This window comes from Thunnus thynnus, chromosome 7 (genome assembly GCF_963924715.1).
Source record: "Thunnus thynnus chromosome 7, fThuThy2.1, whole genome shotgun sequence".
In the NCBI taxonomy this organism is placed as follows: Eukaryota; Metazoa; Chordata; class Actinopteri; order Scombriformes; family Scombridae; genus Thunnus; species Thunnus thynnus.
Window position 1 is genome coordinate 34,648,176 of NC_089523.1, and position 20,686 is coordinate 34,668,861.

A 20,686-nucleotide genomic window follows, 5' to 3' on the forward strand; every position below is an offset into this window, starting at 1 on the left:
GTTAATATTAAAGTCATTAATTGATTATCCAGGAGTTCCGCTGGTTATTTATTGTTAGACTGTATCTATAACGACACAATAAACATCTGGATCTGAAACATCAGTCAATTAATCAATTAGTCAACAGGATATGAATCTGTAATCATCTCACAGCAGTTTTTAACTGAGTCATGTGACTGTTAACTGGAATATTTTGGATTATTGATCGATGATTTTACAGTTCAAAAGATGAATGAATCAATCAATCAATGGAGAAAATAATCAATAGATGCAGCTCAACACACAGTGGTGCAATAAAAAGGTTTGAATGATGTCATTAATGATCCATGCTGAGCTGTGTGAGTTCCACATATTGATCACTGATCAGTAAATAATGATAAACATCAGCAGGAAATGTTTTCCTTCTTTGGTCAGGTGACTGTTGATAAATAATAATAATAATAATAATAATAATAATAATAATAATAATAGTGAAGTAACGTTGGTTATAACTTCAGTCAGAACGTTTGCTTCGTATTTTATTGAATTGATAGACTAAAGGATGAATCTGTAAACAATCAGCCGAATGATCAATAACTAAAATAATCATTAGACGCAGACGGGATGTCACGGTGATCAGTGATTGACAGCTGGTTGCCGAGCAACAGCGAGTATAACAGTGCAACAGATGAATCTGCACAGAAACAAAGAGTTTCTATATTTATCTGTGCAGCTGTGAGGACCAGCACCTGGCGGACAGGAAGTACACATCACCATGGCAACATGCACTTCCTGTTATCGTCCCTTCATCCAGCATCGCGCTCACACACACACACACACACACACACACACACACACACACACACACACACACACACACACACAGTGAGGTTTTCCCTCTAAATGTGCATCGAGCTTCACACACAAGACACTGATTCAGATGTAAATAAATAATATAATAATATAATAATAATATAATATAATAATATAATAATAATATAATATAATAATATAATAATATAATAATATCCATTTACAATTAGCTGATCAATAGAAAATTAATCGGCAACTATTTTGATAATTTATTGATTGTTTTTTGGTTTGTTTGCTTTGGAACATACATGACAGCAAATTCAATCAGTTTGGGTTTAGGACTATTGATCAGTGATCGGTGATCAGACGTGGAGACGTCAATGAAAGTTTGAAACTGCATTTTTCACTTTTGTTCTGACATTTAATAGACTGAACGATAGTCGTGAAAACAATCGATAATAAAAACAATCAGTCGGTTGCAGTTCTGTTAATATGAACACATGAAGCTGTGACATGATGACAGTAGAGAGCACGTCTGTGGACCATAATAACCAGTAGAGAACCAGTCAGTGCTCCCAGTCAGACAGACTGATGCAATAAGGTTTCTGCTGTCAGTCACAGCGAGCTGCAGACTCTCTGACCTCATGTTACCATCAGTCCCACACAGGGAGGCTTACTGGTTTTACATTGGAGGAGGGAAAAGCACAGAAGTGCTTCGGTTGCACTAAATCACTGATGTGATATTAAAAGAACAAACAGCTCTGAGAAATAAAAGAGTGGAATCCATCCTGATTCATCAAATATATAAAACCATATGTTTTATTACCGTCAGTGTTCACAGCATCAGATATTATTAGTGAATGTAAAGTGGCTCCTACAGAGAGTGATGCATTCTGGGTTTGTAGCATTCATGTTGCTAGGCTGTCACTGACGATGAGGAGCTCATCGTCAACTCACACAATGATCAGTCACAGCAGAGACAGATTCACCTTCTGCTGTGATGAAGGGCGACGACTCTCCTGCTCAGATTAAAAGTATCTCAGAGAAACTTTCCCAACACCACCACTGTCAACGGCTGCTGATGGAAAAGCGGATCGTCTTATATTTGGTTCAATACGGCGCCGATTATTAGAAATATGACAAAGAACCAGAGAGAAACACTTCCTCCCTCCAGTCCTACACGTCTAAGACAGCAGTCAGGTGTGTCTAATCATCCTCCTGTTCATACTGGATATTAAAAGATCCTTCAAATGTGCTTCAATGCATTTAAAAGTCTCTGTGAAGCTTCAGCAGTCTGAGTGAGTCATATCAAGTGGATATCTGACACATTTACAGTCTTTGTGTTTCCCTGTTGAGCTGCAGGTGGAAGTATAGTAACAAAAAGACTTTGGCACTAAAAAGACTGTAACGTTGAAAGATATCTACTTGATTTGACTCATTTGGACGCTGAAGCTTCATATTAGCTTCAGATAAACTTTGCACAGAAGGAGGACTGTGGATTTCCATTGTAAGGTCATTATGAAGGGATCTTCTACTGGTCAGTATGAACAGCAAGAAAAACAACCTGCCACCAGGAGTCACAGTCTGATATACTCTCTCTCAACATGTGAATTTAAGCACATTTAAACTCATTAAGTATGTTTAATCTTGAATGTATGTATGATGTATGTTTGATGTGTACATGTGCACTGTGGCATTGTGACATCGGGTGTGTTGTGTGATGCAGCGGCTCAGAGCCCAAGACAAGTTTCCCTCATGGGACGATAAAGTAGATCTTATCTTATCTGAACATGTTTCACTGTTCATTTGGGCTCCTGACTGTTGTGATCTCGTCCTTTAACGGAGGGATGAGGACTCTCCTCTGCTTGGATTAACAGTATCTCGTCTTATAATCGGGGCCGATCGTTTTAAACCCTGAATGTTGAGCTGTGAGAGGACAGAAGACACTGAGTGTAGAGCTGCAGTGAATAGTTGATTAATCGCCAACTATTTTGATAACCAATTAATTGTTTTGACTTATTTTTTAAGAAGAAAAAGTCCAAATTCTCTGATTGCAGCTTCTTTAATGTGAATATTTTCTGGTTTCTGTCGTCTCTGTGACAGTAAAACATTTGAGGACGTCATCTTGGTTTTTTGGGAAACACTGATCTACATTTTTCATCAATTTTTGACATTTTGTGAACCAAACAACTAATCGATTAATCGAGAAAATAATCGTTAGTTGCAGCTCTAACTGGGACATCTAACAGAGAAGTTTATATATAAATATATTGATCAGAGCTTCATAAATACTGAGGGGACATGATGATGAACCTGACGGACGTTTGTTTTGTCTCTCCACGCCGCCCGTCAGACTCGGGTGGGCGGAGCTGCCTCATTATCTAATCAAGCATCACAGACATCAAACAAAACAAAGCCAGGTGTGAGTCCACCTTAACAAACTCGGACTGAGGCTTTTTAAAAGGCTGAATGACCCCAAACCCGTCCGGTCCCGTCCGAGCTGTGACGGATACCTTCACCTGCAAAAACTAGCCCCAAACTTCCAGGTGTGCTGGCACACGTTGTACCCCCAAAAGACGAAGCCCCCCTCCCCTCCTTTCCTTCCCTCACGACTCTGTTCCTCAACTTCACACCGCGGGGACCGAAATAAATCATAGTTTATAGATTGTTTTGCAGTTTAAAAGACCGCTAACTAGCAGCTAGCTCACGTTATTTTGAACGGATCGTGTTCTAACTTTTATTAATTTGAATTTAAAAGCGTCCAAAAGTGTCAAAAAAGACCCCAGACTGTACTTTAATGCTCCGATATTGTGTGTGTAACGGTTATGAGCAGCATTTTCCCTCATTAATGTCAATAGAAACAGTGAAATCACGGCCGGGGACGTTTTTTGGGGGGTACAATATTTATCACAACACCGGCCCGGTCCCTCCGCAGCCGTTAAAGTTGGATTTTTACTTTCCCGCGCCGCAAAGTGCATAAAAACTGTCTCTAAGTTCTTCTAACCGGCTCCGCGGAGACCTGGCCGGCCCTGTGTGCGCTCCCCGGGCTCCGCAGCTCACTCACCGGCCCTGGTGGTGTCCGACAGGTCGTGGTTGGCGGCGCTCCGCGGGAACTCCTTCAGCTTCCGGCCGCTGAGGTTCAGGCTCCCGGTGGCCGAGGCTTCGTCCAGCGCCCGGTCCACTGAACGGTTCCAGGGCGCCGGGCCCGCCGGTCCCAGTCCGTTATTATTCCCGACTAAAACATTCCCGGTGCCGCCGCCGCTGCCGCCTCCGACCGTGAAGTTGAGTCCGGTGTTGTCCGCCAGCAACACCGACGCCGCCATTACACTCTCCGGCTGTTAGCTCACTGCTAACGGCTAACTCTCCCACCCAAAACTCCAGAGCCGAGCATGCGCAGAACGGCGCTGCGAGACTGGACAACAGAACGGGCCGAACACGCTACATGTATGTTGAAACTACTCTGATCATACTAAACCCAGACAGTTCAACATACAACAGCAAACGCACACACACGGAAAACAAGTAGATATTATCATTATATCTTATTATTAGAGTTGCCTTTAAAAAATGTTTTTAATGTTTCTTTCATCTGTCTAAAATGTGCTTTTCATGTTTTCTGAAGCTCATTGTATTTCATCTTTATGATTTAAATGTGCTCTATAAATAAAGTTTAATTATTACTATCATTATCATTAAAAACTATACGTCAGGGACAACAAAAAATGATGAAAATTAGGAATAAAAGAAATAAAAATAAACTTTATTGATGCAGCACCTTCCAAAACAAAGTTACAGTGTTTTACATAAAAAGGAAATCAGCACTAAAATAAAATAAAATCAGGCAAATACAATGAATGACATAGAATAACATACTCCACAACAAGAAGTTTCAATTTCATAGTTTCAAAAGATATATCCAGTCTCCAAATCAAACCTAATATAAAATATAAATTAAAGACTTGCAGGAGACGATTACTTAAAACAAGACTGAACAGAATATTTTGTCATTATGTAGAAAATGTTTTCTATTTATTTTGGAACTGTTTTATATTAATGATCATATTATAGGTTTAAACCATGTTTATGTTTCCAGGCACACTGATAAACTTACTCAGAGAATTTGAAAAAAGAAAATATAAAATTTGAGGTACTTTTTAAACAAGATGTCTGAGCTATAAACTGAAATCATGGAGGAAATGAAAATGTACAGCATGTAGATACAGTATGTATATATGTTTCATATTTCATGTATGTAAGTGTGTATAAATATTTATATATACTGTAAATACAGTTTGCAGTATTTATGTAGGCTAAATACTTTTTTTTTTTTTTTTTTTTACATTTTTCTTGTTTTATTTTATTACAGTTATTTTATTATTCGATAGAACAAATGAATATAGTACAAGTAAAGCTGATTGTCATAGCTAAGGTATGTATTCAAATGTAAAAAGACAAGGGTTTTTTTTTTATTAAACAACTACAGCTGACCTAAGAGTAAAAACAATTTTAAATCAAAAGAAAAAAGAAACTGAAAGATAAAGTCTCAAAACAAGCACCAATAAAATACATTAGAATAAAATGAACAAATAAATAAAACAGATGCAGAACATTAGAGCTCAAATTTATATATATCTCAGAACAACTTCGAGGCATCTCATGTTCATTATCATTATTATTATTAGTGGTAGTAACATTATTATAATTTGTATTTTCATGATGTCTGTCAAAGTCTCACATTTGTGAAGAAGTTAACTGTCAATAAAACTGCCCAGATGTGAAAATGTAGATGTTTTATTTTCTGGTAGTCTTGTCTGATTTTAACTCCACATCTTGTAGTTGTTTGTATTTTTTCTCCTTTTTTGTCTTAAACCATTTTTTTCCGCAACGTCAAACTGTTAACGACTTAACGACTTACAGCAGCGCCCCCCGGTGGTCATCAGTCACTGATTAAAAAGTTTAACTTATTACTGAATAATAAATGGATAAACATAAATCTGGGAGAAAAAAAGGAAAGAAAGAAAACGCAACATCAAATAAAAAATATTACTATAGTAAAGTCTTAAAGTAGAGCCAGATTTATTAAAGGCTCAATACATGATTCATGATATAAGAACAACGTCAAAATTTTGACTTTTTATCTCCTAATTTTGATTTTTAGTTTTATAATTTAGAGTCTTAATCTCATAATGTAGAGTTTTAATCTAATCATTTTTACTTTTAATGTTATGAGCATTTCATTTAATCATGACTAACTCCTTCTTTTTTATTTTACTGGCGGGAATGGGCTTCCATACAGTGGCGCAAATTCTTTCCATTTTGTCTTTTTTGTAGGCTTTTAAGATGTGACGTCAAAACAACGGACACTCAGACTTCATCCCCCAGAATTCGCGACGCTGTCGCATATTGGCGCATGCGCGTCGCGGCTGTGAGTCCAGGGCCGGGTATCATGGCGACGTACGTGGAGATTCTGAAGAGCGAGTTTCCAGAGATCGACTCGGAGCTGTTCGACTACATCACAGGTGAGAGGCCGGGGACAGAGCCGCTGTGTGGCGGGGTCAGAGTCGTCGTCCTCCCGGTGACGGAGCGGTTGTCTGCCGGCTGTCCGCTCCTCTTCTCCCGCCCGGCGGAGCGCTTCATGCCGGCCTTAACCAGCCTGTTAGCCGCGGAGCTAACGAGCTAAGCGGGCTGTGCTCATAGGAGTGACACCGGTTAGCCCGGCCCGGCCCGGCCCGGCCCGGCCCGACCCGACCCGACCCGATCCGATCCGGTCTGGTCCGGCCCGACCCGGTTAGGTGGGGTTAGGGTAGGGCTGGTTTGGTCAGTTAACGCTAGGTTAGGTTTGGGTATGTTAGGTTGGGAGTGGGTTAGGTTAGTTAGGGTAATTATGATAGGGTAGGTGGGGGGGTCGGGGGGGGGGCGGGTGGTGGGAGTAGGTAGGTAAGGGTAGGTTAGGAAGACTTATCATCTAACCTGGTTAGTTTAGAGTTATCATCTGGTTAAACTGGACTAAGCCCCGAACACTGACTCACAGGATGAGAGGAGATATTAGAGGAAATAACCGTAAATACTGTTGTAGTTCAGAGGAAACATCCTGTTTATTACTTCAGATAAAGTAAAAGAGTTATTTTTAATAAACTGTGTAAAGTTATGTTTGTGAGGAATGATTATGTTCAGTATTATTAGTTATTATTAAACTGCTAAAAGTACAGATGTCTGTTATTTAATGAATCAGAATTATTATTTGTAACTTTGTTGATAACAAGTGAACATGAGTAAACAAAGATAAGACTCTAGTCATAAAGTGTTCCTGTCTTAGACTTTATTATTTCAGTTTACTTTGTGCTGTAATTAATATGAGATGAACATATCTGACTTCTTGTTGAATATATTTGACATTTTCTGGGTATAGTTTCAGTTCAGAGAAACACTCTGACACAAACTGCTAAAAGCAGGTTTTAAAGGCAATTTCCAGGATTTAATGGTGAATATGTACAAAAATATTAAACCAGGTGTTTTTGTCGATGTTGTTATTATTGAATAGTCTGACGAGGTGAAAACTTATCTGTAGAGCTGCAACGATCAGTAGATTCATAGAAAAAGAGCCAGAAACTCTTTTGATAGTTGATTAATCGTCCGAGAGTGACCTCTCTTCACCACCGCGGCGTCGACCAGCGTGTGTTGCGTCACCTGATCTGTACAACCTGCTGTCAGTTAATATAATAATCTCACCTGAATCCAGAAACACTCTCATGTCTGTCTGACATGTGACACACGTAGTAATACATGTACTAGTATGTTTATCACATGACACATGTAGTAATACATGTACTAGTATATTTATCACATGACACATGTAGTAATACATGTACTAGTATGTTTATCACATGACACATGTAGTAATACATGTACTAGTATATTTATCACATGACACATGTAGTAATACATGTACTAGTATATTTATCACATGACACATGTAGTAATACATGTACTAGTATATTTATCACATGACACATGTAGTAATACATGTACTAGTATGTTTATCACATGACACATTTAGTAATACATGTACTAGTATATTTATCACATGACACATGTAGTAATACATCTACTAGTATGTTTATCACATGACACATGTAGTAATACATGTACTAGTATGTTTATCACATGACACATTTAGTAATACATGTACTAGTATATTTATCACATGACACATGTAGTAATACATGTACTAGTATATTTATCACATGACACATGTAGTAATACATGTACTAGTATGTTTATCACATGACACATGTAGTAATACATGTACTAGTATATTTATCACATGACACATGTAGTAATACATGTACTAGTATATTTATCACATGACACATGTAGTAATACATGTACTAGTATGTTTATCACATGACACATTTAGTAATACATGTACTAGTATATTTATCACATGACACATGTAGTAATACATCTACTAGTATGTTTATCACATGACACATGTAGTAATACATGTACTAGTATGTTTATCACATGACACATTTAGTAATACATGTACTAGTATATTTATCACATGACACATTTAGTAATACATGTACTAGTATATTTATCACATGACACATGTAGTAATACGTGTACTAGTATGTTTATCACATGACACACGTAGTAATACGTGTACTAGTATGTTTATCACATGACACACGTAGTAATACGTGTACTAGTATGTTTATTACATGACACACGTAGTAATACGTGTACTAGTATGTTTATCACATGACACACGTAGTAATATGTGTACTAGTATGTTTATCACATGACACACGTAGTAATACGTGTACTAGTATGTTTATCACATGACACACGTAGTAATACGTGTACTAGTATGTTTATCACATCACACATGTAGTAATACGTGTACTAGTATGTTTATCACATGACACATGTAGTAATACATGTACTAGTATGTTTATCACATGACCTATGTAGTAATACATGTACTAGTATGTTTATCACATGACACATGTAGTAATACATGTACTAGTATGTTTATCACATGACACACGTAGTAATACATGTACTAGTATGTTTATCACATGACACATGTAGTAATACATGTACTAGTATGTTTAACGGTGTGCGATGTATCCGTGTGTTTCAGGCGTGTTGGACAGCGGCGGCGCCGACTTCGAGGATGGAGAGGAGGTGTTCGACGCCATCGGAGGAGTCCTGCAGGACGTGTCAGCTGACAGTAAAAACGAGGACGACATCAGAGACATCTGTCTCCAGATGTTCAACACGCTCAAACTGTAAGCAGGAGGATTCGTGTTTTTTTTAAAGGGACAGTACACAATAAATGTGACTCACAGCTGCAACAATTAATCAATCAACAGGAAATTAATCAAGTATTTTAATAATCAAATAATCATTTATGTCATTTTTTTAATGATTGCAGCTTCTCAGGTGTGAGAATTTGCTGCTTTTTCTTCTCTTATGTGATAATAAATGTCATATTTTTGGGGTTTTGGACTGTTGCTGACAAAATAAAACATTTGATGGCGTCACTTTGGACGGGAAAAATAGTGAGGAACTCCAATGTTTTATAGATCAGTCGATCAATCTTAAGATTAATGAATCATGAAAATCATTGTTTGCAGTAAGTTTGACAGAAGGCCTCTTTATGGATGAATCAGCTGATCATTCTCTCAGTGAATCAGTGAATAGTTTAGTGTTTAACATGTCAGAACAGTTCAAAACCCAAAGATGGAGAAATGACACCAGCGAATGTTTTTAATCGAAGAATTACTTAAAGGATCAATCATTCATCAGATATCAATATTATTTTTTGTTGATTGTTCAGTTTGATGAATTCTATGAGCTCCAGTTACAACAGATTCAGTTCTCAGCTGTCCTGCAGTGTAACCTGCTGCTCTGCTCTGCTGCTCTGCTGCTCTGCTGCTCTGTTCTTCTTCTCTGTTCTTCTGACATCATCAGCTGCTGTTTTCTGTTAAATGTCTGCTGTGGAAAAAGAGTCTGATTGGCTGCTGTGATAGTTGTTGATAACAAGCTGCTCTAAACATTTAAGTTTGAGAGAGAGAGAGGGAGAGAGAGAGAGCTGTGTGTGTATTGATGATATCTGCTGTGAGTATTGATTAATGTGTTTCGATCAGGAATAACTGCCACGGCTCCCAGCGGCAGGTGTTGTTGGACGCTCCGGTGCAGCTGTCTCAGATCTCTGTGGACACCAGTGAGTCGACCTTTCACACGTCTGTCTGTAGAATAAACAACACGTCCATCAGATCAGGTTTATTGATCATGTCTGTCTCCGCTCGTCCTCAGACTCTGCTGCCACAGATGTTCAGGGCATCTGGATGATGAAGCGTCCTCAGAACACGGTACGTCTTCCTGCTGTGATGTCATTAAACTCACCTGTGTCCTCCGTGCACCTCGTCCTCACGCCGTCCCTCTTGTGTCTCTGCAGACGGTGGACGCAAAGAAGCTGGAGAAGGCCGAAGCCAAGCTGAAGGCCAAACACGAGCGCCGGAACGAGAAGGACTCGCAGAAAGGCTCCACTCCACTGTCAGTCCACCGCTCACCTGTCTGTCCTCCTCTACACCTGTCCTCCTCTACACCTGTCTGTCCTCCTCTACACCTGTCTGTCCTCCTCTACACCTGTCTGTCCCCCTCTACACCTGTCTGTCCTCCTCTACACCTGTCCTCCTCTACACCTGTCTGTCCTCCTCTACACCTGTCTGTCCTCCTCTACACCTGTCCTCCTCTACACCTGTCCTCCTCTAAACCTGTCTGTCCCCCTCTACACCTGTCTGTCCTCCTCTAAACCTGTCTGTCCCCCTCTACACCTGTCTGTCCTCCTCTACACCTGTCTGTCCCCCTCTACACCTGTCCTCCTCTACACCTGTCTGTCCCCCTCTACACCTGTCCTCCTCTACTCCTGTCTGTCCTCCTCTAAACCTGTCCTCCTCTAAACCTGTCTGTCCTCCTCTACACCTGTCTGTCCTCCTCTACACCTGTCTGTCCTCCTCTACACCTGTCTGTCCTCTACACCTGTCTGTCCCCCTCTACACCTGTCTGTCCTCCTCTACACCTGTCCTCCTCTACACCTGTCTGTCCTCCTCTACTCCTGTCTGTCCTCCTCTACACCTGTCTGTCCTCTACACCTGTCTGTCCTCCTCTACACCTGTCTGTCCTCCTCTACTCCTGTCTGTCCTCCTCTACACCTGTCTGTCCTCCTCTACTCCTGTCCTCATTGTCCACGTCTCACCTGTCCTCCCCTCTGTCCCCGCAGTGTCTTGGAGGAGGCGTCGGCCAGTCAGGCCAGCAGTAAGAAAGACAACCGGGTCGACCAATCAGGGAAGAACCGCAGCTACGACATCCGCATCGAGAACTTTGACGTTTCCTTCGGAGAGAGGTGAGCTGAGTTACTGATGATCGATGTTTGATTCATATATTTAAGTTATTTTAATACATTTCATTTTCATGAATACATTTAACTTTTTTTTAATATATTTGACTTTTTTCTGGATATATTTCATGTTTTATTTGTTGACATATACACACACACATTTATCTCTGTGTGCAGGTGTCTGCTGCAGGGGGCGGAGCTTTCTCTGGCGTCAGGCCGGCGGTACGGTCTGATTGGTCGTAACGGTTTGGGGAAGACGACGCTGCTGAAGATGCTGGCGAGTCGTAACCTTCGTGTCCCGGCTCACATCTCCATCCTGCACGTGGAACAGGAAGTGGCGGGAGACGACACGGCGGCGCTGCAGAGCGTCCTGCAGAGCGACACGCTGAGAGAGGAGCTGCTGGACGAGGAGAAGAGGCTGAACGCTCGCATCGCCAACGGAACGTAAGACAAACGTTCAGATAACCTCGCCTCGCTGAACGGCGGAGCTGTGTCACTGATCGCTGTGTTTGTGTGTCTCAGAGCGGACGGCATGGAGAGCGTTCGGCTGTCAGAGATCTACGGCAAGCTGGAGGAGATCGAGGCCGACAAAGCCCCGGCACGGTAACTATGGCGACTGATCTATATCACTGCAGCCAAAATCACAACGTCTCCACTAGAGATTCAGACAGCAAACATCCAACAACGTCTCGTCCGTCTCTCAGACATGAACTGTCAGGTTTAAATAAAGTTTTATACAAAGCAGCATTACGATACAACTTTATTATACACTGGACTTTATAGATGTTAATATTTAGTAAGTGTCAAATTTACTTAATATGATTTTTGTGGCCAAAAATATCACAGACACATTTATCACCATATTCATTAAACTCTCTGAAAATCTGCTGTTAGAGCTCAAAAAATACAATAAAATGACCTCACAGCATAAACTGAGCTATCCCAGAGCTTTCAGCTGTATCCCACAGCCTTCTTCAGCAGGTGGAATCGGTGAACTCAGGTCACATGATGTGAGATAGAGCTGAAAGCTTCAGGAACAGCTGGGAACAGTTTATGTGTTTTAATCCGACTGCTCTCAGTAATGACAGTTAGATCTGTGTTGTTACTGTCAGCATGTTTCACTCAACCAGCACCTGTTGATAAACTGCTCATGTGTTTTGATTGACATCTGTCTCATCCAATCAGAGCCTCCGTCATCTTGGCCGGTCTCGGATTCTCTCCCAGAATGCAACAGCAGACCACCAAGTGAGTCCTCTCTCTCAACCACACACACACACACACACGGAGAGTAGTTCTGTGTAAGTTACAACCTCTTTGTACTGCATCATAAACTTCAGAACAAAGTCCAGAGGTTGTGATATGTCGCTAGCTGAGCTGTAAACAGAACCACGCTCCTGCACATGCTCAGTGGCGTCTGCCTTACACAGAACTACTCTCCAGAGACTGAAAACATGATCACTGTTAATAGTTTAACTGTTAAACAATGGAGGTCTATGGCACAGAGGAATAAGATATATCAGGCTTTGATACACACACAATACTGGTTAGTAGATCAGTTCATTGTTGGTTTGGATCCAAACATGAAGACAAATATAGAAAATCAGCAGAATGATGCTTTAAGAAGACGCTAAGTTGGAGATCAACTCTGAACTTAAAGCTACATGTGACCTCTAGTAGTTCAATGAGAGAATGAGAGAGTTCCCATTTAGTCTTGTGCAGATGACATGATACGTGTGTGTGTGTGTGTGTGTGTGTGTGTGTGTGTGTGTGTGTGTGTCTGTGTGTGTGTGTGTGTGTGTGTGTGTGTGTGTGTGTGTGTGTGTGTGTGTGTGTGTGTGTGTGTGTCTGTGTGTGTGTGTGTGTGTGTGTGTGTGTGTGTGTGCAGGGAGTTTTCAGGAGGATGGAGGATGAGGTTAGCGTTGGCCAGAGCTCTGTTTGCACGGTGAGTTTCTACCTTCAGCTTCCTCAGATATAAACGGCTCTGCTGTCATGTGACTCCTCTCTGACTGTTGTTTCATTTTGTGTCGACCAGGCCGGACCTGCTGCTGCTGGACGGTGAGTCACATGACCTCTGAGCTCCGCTCACACTATACTGAGTGGTACCCGCATGTATACTGGAGTACAAGGACTGTGGGGAGTATTTGCAGAAGTAGTACTAAGAGTAAAAGTACAAGCAGTAGGAGAGTTAGTTATAGTAGTAGTAGAGTTGTAGGAGTACATGGAGTGGGAAGAGTAGGAGCAGTGTGAGCAGTATTAGTCTGAGTATTAATGTAAGGAACAGTACAAATAGTAGGAGTATAAGGAGTAGGAGTAATACAAGTAGTAGTAGTAGTAGTAGTTGTTGTTTTATACTACAGTAAGAGGAGGTGTAGTACAAGCAGTAATAGGTGTAGTATTAAGAGTACAAACAGGAGTACATGAGCGCTAGAAGGTGGAGTGCGGGTATGAGTAGTAGTAATATATGAGTAGTAGGAGAGTACTAGCAGAAGTACAAATATTAGTAGGATCAGGAGTTGTAGAATCAGTCGTGTTGTGGTGGTGTTCTGGTTAGTATTAGTGGTATCAATAGTATTGTAGTTATGTTCTGGTTTGTAGTAGTAGTAGTAGTAATCTGGTTTGTAGTAGTAGTAGTAGTAGTAGTATTGTGATGTATTCTTGCTGTGTTTGTGTTTCAGAGCCGACCAACATGTTGGATGTCAGAGCCATTCTGTGGCTGGAGAACTACCTGCAGGTCTGAACACTCACTCACTTTAACGTTAGCATCCCTCATTGAAAACAATGGGGACCATTAGCAACAAGCTAACAAGTAATAAATAATTCCTCCTCCCTCAGACGTGGCAGTCCACCATCTTAGTCGTCTCCCACGACCGAAACTTCCTGAACGCTGTGGTGACCGACATCATCCATCTGCACTCCCAGACTCTGGACAGTTACCGTGGCGACTACGAAAACTTTATTAAAACCAAAGAAGACAGACTTAAGAACCAACAGAGAGAGTACGACGCCCAGCTGCAGTACAGACAGCACATACAGGTACTACTACTGCAGTACAGACACCATACAGGTACTACTACTGCAGTACAGACAACACACAGGTACTACTACTGCAGTACAGACAACATACAGGTACTACTACTGCAGTACAGACACCATACAGGTACTACTACTGCAGTACAGACAACATACAGGTACTACTACTGCAGTACAGACAACATACAGGTACTACTACTGCAGTACAGACACCATACAGGTACTAATACTGCAGTACAGACAGCACATACAGGTACTACTACTGCAGTACAGACACCATAAAGGTACTACTACTGCAGTACAGACACCATACAGGTACTAATACTGCAGTACAGACACCATACAGGTACTAATACTGCAGTACAGACAGCACATATAGGTACTACTACTGCAGTACAGACACCATAAAGGTACTACTACTGCAGTACATACAGCACATACAGGTACTACTACTGCAGTACAGACACCATACAGGTACTACTACTGCAGTACAGACAACATACAGGTACTAATACTGCAGTACAGACAGCACATACAGGTACTACTACTGCAGTACAGATACCATACAGGTACTACTACTGCAGTACAGACAACATACAGGTACTACTACTGCAGTACAGACACCATAAAGGTACTACTACTGCAGTACAGACACCATACAGGTACTAATACTGCAGTACAGACACCATACAGGTACTACTACTGCAGTACAGACACCATACAGGTACTAATACTGCAGTACAGACAGCACATACAGGTACTACTACTGCAGTACAGACACCATAAAGGTACTACTACTGCAGTACAGACACCATACAGGTACTACTACTGCAGTACAGACAACATACAGGTACTAATACTGCAGTACAGACAGCACATACAGGTACTACTACTGCAGTACAGATACCATACAGGTACTACTACTGCAGTACAGACAACATACAGGTACTAATACTGCAGTACAGACACCATACAGGTACTACTACTGCAGTACAGACAACATACAGGTACTACTACTGCAGTACAGACAACATTCAGGTACTAATACTGTAGTACAGACACCATACAGGTACTACTACTGCAGTACAGACAACATACAGGTACTAATACTGCAGTACAGACACCATAAAGGTACTACTACTGCAGTACGGACAACGTACAGGTACTACTACTGCAGTACAGACAACATACAGGTACTACTACTGCTGCAGTACAGACAACACATACAGGTACTACTACTGCATCACAGACAAAATACAGGTACTACTACTGCAGTACAGACAACATACAGGTACTACTACTGCAGCACAGACAACATACAGGTACTACTACTACTACAGTACAGACAGCACATACAGGTACTACTACTGCAGAACAGACAACATACAGGTACTACTACCGCAGTACAGACAAAATACAGGTACTACTACTGCATCACAGACAAAATACAGGTACTACTACTGCAGTACAGACAACATACAGGTACTACTACCGCAGCACAGACAACATACAGGTACTACTACCGCAGCACAGACGACATACAGGTACTACTACTGCAGTACACACAACATACAGGTACTACTACTGCAGTACAGACAACATACAGGTAGTACTACCGCAGCACAGACAACATACAGGTACTACTACTGCATCACAGACAAAATACAGGTACTACTACTGCAGCACAGACAACATACAGGTACTACTACTGCAGCACAGACAACATACAGGTACTACTTCTGCAGCACAGACAACATACAGGTACTACTACTGCATCACAGACAAAATACAGGTACTACTACTGCATCACAGACAAAATACAGGTACTACTACTGCAGTACAGACAGCACATACACTTGAAGAGAAAATGTCAGTGATGTGTTTGTGTTTCAGGTTTTTATCGACAGGTTTCGATACAACGCTAACAGAGCAGCTCAGGTCCAGAGCAAACTGAAACTGCTGGAGAGACTGTGAGTACTGACACACCTGCTACACCTGCATCTACATGTAACCTGGAAGACAACATGTAAATGTCTAAGAACATGGATGTGTCTGTTTGTTCTGCAGGCCTGAACTGAAGCCCATTGAGAAAGAAACTGAGGTCACTTTAAGGTGAGACGTTATGAGTCCAGAATGTCCTAAACATTTAGTCCTGTTTCACTTCCTGATGTGTGTCAGCTTTCTGTCAGATCTGAGAGTCTTCCTCACTTTGATGATCACTTTGATTACCCACAGACTAAACTTCTGTTACTGCTTCTGGGGCAGCTGGCTTCTCTTATTGACTGATTCATTGATTGATTGACTGACCTGTTGTGTTTCCTGCTGCAGGTTTCCAGATAACTTTGAGAAGTTGTCTCCTCCCATCCTGCAGTTAGATGAAGTAGAGTTTTATTACACTGCAGACAAGCGGCTCTTCTCTGGACTCAACCTGTCGGCCGACCTCGAGTCTCGAATCTGCATCGTAAGTGTCCTCATTTACTGTCAACCAACCGTCCTCTGATTGGACGGCTGTTACTGACAGCTGCTTTCAGCTGGAGATCACTGTGGTCTACACATGTTTACAAAAAGACAGAACCTGAAGTTGATCCCTCAGTATCAGTCAAATCTTGAGGATCTGACCTCATTAGAATATTCAGTTTAGCTCTATAATAATATGAAAATGTGCAAACATTGTAGGCTGTCTGGGTGATTATGAAACCATGAAACTTATTACACTGATCAATAATGTAGTCAGGACTGAGATGTGTTGTGTTTCCTGTCAGGTTGGAGAAAACGGCGCTGGTAAATCCACCATTCTGAAACTGCTGATGGGTGAGCTGACACCGGTCAACGGAGTCAGACAAGCGCACAGGTAAGACGACAAACTGTCCAATCAGAGCAGAGCAATCACCTGAATCTATTTACCTGCTAGTCAAAGTGTTACTGTTTACATCCCCATAATAGATAAAAATTTACATTTACATCAAATTAACACTCTGTTCAGGGAACCTTTTACACTCTGTTTAGGGAACATTTTACACTCCGTTCTTTTTATACTCTGGGAACTGTTACTATATTGATTGTAGGAAACTTGTGATAAACCACAGGGAAACATTTACATGACATTTATAGGAAATTGTTTACACTTTAAGGGAACAGTTTTTTGTCGGCCATTAACCTGGTTGAAGTTTCTTTTCTCTGATTTTTTTTCATGTCTCTTTAGGAACTTGAAGATCGGTTACTTCAGTCAGCATCACGTGGACCAGTTGGACCTGAACGTCTGCTCTGTGGAGCTGCTGCTAAACAAGTTCCCTGGTAACTATAGCAACAACATTGTCAACAAAAACAATGACAACATGAGCAACAGCAACATCCTGAAGCTGAGTTCAGCTCTGTTCCCAGATGAGACTCACTGCATCAGTTATGTAGCTTCGGTCATACAGATCCAGGAGGCGCCCTGTAAACAGACAGTTCAATCCTGATTGGCTGAGTGGGACCAGTTAAATCCTGATTGGCTGAGTGGGACCAGTTAAATCCTGATTGGCCGGTGTTTGTGTGTCACAGGTCGATCGGAGGAGGAGTACCGCCACCAGCTGGGAGGTTATGGGATCACCGGAGAACTGTCCACGAGGCCGGTGGCCAGTCTGTCAGGAGGACAGAAGAGCCGGGTGGCCTTTGCACAGATGACCATGCCATGGTAACTGAAAGCTCAGGGATCAGCTGATAGAGCTTCTGATGATGATGATGATGATGATGATGATGATGTTGTTGTCGTCTCTCTTTCAGTCCAAACTTTTACATCCTTGATGAGCCGACCAATCACTTGGACATGGAGACCATCGAGGCTCTGGCCAAAGCTCTCAACAAGTTCAGAGTGAGTGTGTCACTGGTTGATGATGTCATCAGCGAGGCAGAGGACAGTTTGCAGATTAAACATCATGTCTGGTTTGAACTACAGATGCACTGATCCGACAGTTTCAGTCCCGATACTGAATGCCAATCTGATAGCAGTTTTTAATCAATAATCTGAATCCTTTATGTTTGAGCCTGAATCTTAATGACATTTCAGCATTTTGGGCCAAAACTTTGAATATTTGTGTGATGGAGGTCACTGAAACGGCTCGTTGACTTTCTCATAAGCTGTTTACTTTTTAAAAAAAACACTCAACATCAGTTGGCTTGACGTCTGTGTTACCAGTGTTACTGGTGTTAATGGTGTTACTGGTGTTCAGCCATACACCGATTACATTACTTCCCCATCGTTCCCACCGTTTTGCTTCTTGTAATAGAAATAAAACCCATTTAGTTCATTTTTGCATTAAATAAAATATTTAAGCTAGCAGTTAGCGTCTCTAACTGCTGACATGTTTGTGTTGTAGCAGCTGACAGGTGTTACTGGTGTTACTGGTGTTACTGGTGTTACTGGTGTTTCAGGTGTGTGATGTCACTGTTTCAGGGCGGGGTCATCCTGGTGTCCCACGACGAGCGTCTGATCCGGATGGTGTGTAAGGAGCTGTGGGTGTGTGAAGGCGGGAAAGTTCACCGCATCGACGGCGGCTTCGACGAGTACCGAGACATCCTGCAGGAGCAGTTCAGGAAGGAGGGTTACCTGTGAGGCCCCGCCCACTGCGGACTGACCACAACCACTCATAACATAAACCCCGCCCCCTCTCCTTACAACAACACCTCCCATCTCAGCAGCCAATCAGCTGTCAAAACGGACTGGAGGACGTTTTTTTGTCTCTGAACTGAAGTGTCTCACCTGGTGCAGGTGATGACCTGCTGCAAGCTGATTGGTCCTGATGCTTTTACTCACCTGGTGAGGTCAGTGAACTCTGGAGGAGGCGGAGTCATCATCAACCATTTGGAGTTTATTTAAAGAGTCAAACTGTCGTCACATTAAACGTTTTGTTTTGTATCATCAGAGAGATTTTACCAGCTTTCAGCGGAGCGTCAAACAATAAAACCATCAGATCATGTTTCACTTTGTCTTCTTCAAACAAACTTCATCCATATTTATATTGATCAGTTATTGTGTGTTGATGCGGTTCTGCTCCGTTAAAACCTCTTTGACTTCTGATTTAGTTTTCATACTAAAATGGAAACTAACAGTTCAGAAAAACTGAGTTTAGAATCACAAAGGTTCAGTAAAGGCTTTAATCAAACCTCTGTCCTCCAATCAGAGAGCAGAGTTCAACACTCAGATCAGATCTATAATACTAACTGAACTATCAACTAATCTGCTGATTATTTCTCTATAAATCTTTAATCTTTTATCAATAAAACATAAGAACAGTAAAAATCTCCATCACAGTGTCTCGGAGCAGAAGATGACGAAGACCCAAGTTTGCTGTCATTTAGGACCAAAAGCAGCAGATTTGTGTATTTTTTAACTTTAGTTTTATAAACGGAAACAAAAAACGAAAAAGTTTGAGTTTCATTTTTAAATCCAAAGAAAAAAAAGGCAAAAAATAAGTTTCCAGAGTCAAAAACTGCAGATTTTATTTTCATTCTTTGTTTGAATGAAACCATCAGAACTCTTAAACTAAAAACCCTCGTTAGACGTGTTCGTTTCCATCTCACCCGCCAAAACAAATCTCACATCAAAGTGGAGGAAACTTCACAGACGCTGCTGCATGAATAATGAAACTATGATGAAGATGATTAAAGGCTTCATCCTCCTCCTCCTCGTCAGCTCTGACATGTCTGGTTTTAGTTTGTTGCTCACAGTCCGACATCAGGAACGTTTTGTCGTTTTCTTCCAGTTTCACATCTACTTTAACTTTAACTTTAACTGTAACATTTGATTCAATGATTCATCAACTAAGTAGATTAATTTTCTTTCAATCAACTAAAACTGATCAACTGATTAATCGTTGCTGCTTCAGTCAAAACAAACTTTTTTTTAATATGTTAAAATTGAACTTTTCAGTATTGTGTTTTAAAGCCAACATGTAATTTCTGCCGTTCGGCGTCTCAATCAAAACAATAACATAAGACGGAGTGTGATGATGGTGTGAAGCAGCAAGGCATCATGGGAGTTGTTGTTGCTGCTCCCAGTTAGGATTCCTCCAGTGTTGATGGTTCAGGAGGTTTTTTTTCTCCAGAATAAACAGACGCGCTGATTAAAACCAGTAAAAACACTGAATAAAGCAGTTTCATGTGAAACATCAGTGTTTCTCTGATGCTGTTCAGGACGTGTGGAGGCTGAACGTTAGCCGAGCTGCTGCTAACGTTTGTTCAGCTTGTTCCTCTGATAACTGAAGATCCAGACGTCCGATGACTAAAATCCTTCATCTGGTTAAAGGTTCAGTTAAAAACGACCAATGTGGCTTAAAACTGGATAAAAAGTCCATTTAGAACAGTTTCTGGTAACAACCTCAACGCCGACGTCTGACAGGCGACCAGATGAAACGGATCAATACTTTGATTACAACTACAGATTCCTCTGAGTTTGAAGGTTGTTGGAAACTT

At 41.3% G+C, this 20,686-nt stretch overlaps 2 protein-coding genes across 2 annotated transcripts in view; one reads left to right on the forward strand and one right to left on the reverse strand.

The window, feature by feature from the left end:
• Positions 1-4,222, reverse strand: part of lrch3 (leucine-rich repeats and calponin homology (CH) domain containing 3) — a 38,567-nt gene extending 34,345 nt beyond the window's left edge. Inside the window, 1 exon segment of the mRNA XM_067595681.1 lies at positions 3,857-4,222. Within this exon segment, the coding sequence (XP_067451782.1) occupies positions 3,857-4,115 (259 nt within the window). The 5' untranslated portion in view covers positions 4,116-4,222.
• Positions 4,130-19,191, forward strand: abcf3 (ATP-binding cassette, sub-family F (GCN20), member 3). The gene is made up of 22 exons (XM_067595682.1): positions 4,130-4,236; positions 6,124-6,311; positions 8,942-9,089; positions 9,951-10,027; positions 10,120-10,175; positions 10,262-10,359; positions 11,087-11,209; positions 11,381-11,647; positions 11,726-11,806; positions 12,389-12,448; positions 13,089-13,145; positions 13,236-13,258; positions 13,879-13,934; positions 14,036-14,236; positions 16,127-16,203; positions 16,301-16,345; positions 16,562-16,694; positions 16,996-17,084; positions 17,436-17,527; positions 17,777-17,909; positions 17,999-18,086; positions 18,669-19,191. Coding segments are annotated over exons 1-22 (2,253 nt in total). The 5' UTR covers positions 4,130-4,234; the 3' UTR covers positions 18,828-19,191.
• Positions 19,192-20,686: the final 1,495 nt, after the last annotated feature.